This window comes from Fulmarus glacialis, unplaced genomic scaffold, assembly GCF_000690835.1.
Source record: "Fulmarus glacialis isolate BGI_N327 unplaced genomic scaffold, ASM69083v1 scaffold21546, whole genome shotgun sequence".
NCBI classification, from domain to species: domain Eukaryota; kingdom Metazoa; phylum Chordata; class Aves; order Procellariiformes; family Procellariidae; genus Fulmarus; species Fulmarus glacialis.
Window position 1 is genome coordinate 1,195 of NW_009216500.1, and position 691 is coordinate 1,885.

A 691-nucleotide genomic window follows, 5' to 3' on the forward strand; every position below is an offset into this window, starting at 1 on the left:
TTGGGCAGGGTGGTGATCCACACCAGCAGCGGGATGAGGAAAGCTGCGGTTTTGCCGCTGCCGGTCTCAGCCACGCCGATGATGTCGCGGTTCTGCAGGCCGATGGGGATCGCCTGGCGCTGGATCGGGGTGGGCTCCTGGACCTCCAAGCCCCCCACAAAGACTTGACCCCAAGAGCCAGCCCTTCTCCCCTGTACCCAGCTCCCCCGAGGGCCGTCAGGGTGCTGGCAGCAGCCCCCCCTCCCTGTGCCCACCTTGTAGCCGCACTTGTCGATGACTTCCAGGATGTGGGGGGGCAGGGGGGAGGCCTTCCAGGAGCGAATGGGGTTGGGGTGATTACCCCCCCTTGCTGTAGTCCTCACGGAAGATGCGCCAGTCCCTGTCTGTCATCTCGTCCAGCTTCTTCTGGGACCAGTGCCGGTCATCCCAGCGCTGCTTGGCCTCCTTCTTCCGCAGCTTCCGCAGCCGGGCCCTGGATGGGGGGGTGAGGAAGGGGACAGGGCTCACCCCGTGCCTCTGGAGAGACTGGAATTGTCCTGCCACCCATCCGAAAAACATTCTGCAGCCCAGAGCCACCCCCCAGCTCCACACCCCGGCCAAGCAGAGGCAACCAGCACCCCAAAAACCCCTCGGTGCCCTCCCAGCTCCCCCCAGGCGCGCTCACTCCTCCTGCTCCTTCTCCTCCAGCGTC

The 691-nt window shown here is 65.7% G+C and overlaps 1 protein-coding gene across 1 annotated transcript in view; it reads right to left on the reverse strand.

The window, feature by feature from the left end:
- DDX23 (DEAD (Asp-Glu-Ala-Asp) box polypeptide 23) overlaps nucleotides 1–691 on the reverse strand; it is a gene marked incomplete at its 3' end in the record, with an annotated part of 3,773 nt that overhangs the window by 1,188 nt on the left and 1,894 nt on the right. The window contains 3 exon segments of the mRNA XM_009579336.1: nucleotides 1–137; nucleotides 255–348; nucleotides 350–678. Of these exon segments, the coding sequence (XP_009577631.1) occupies nucleotides 1–137; nucleotides 255–348; nucleotides 350–678 (560 nt within the window).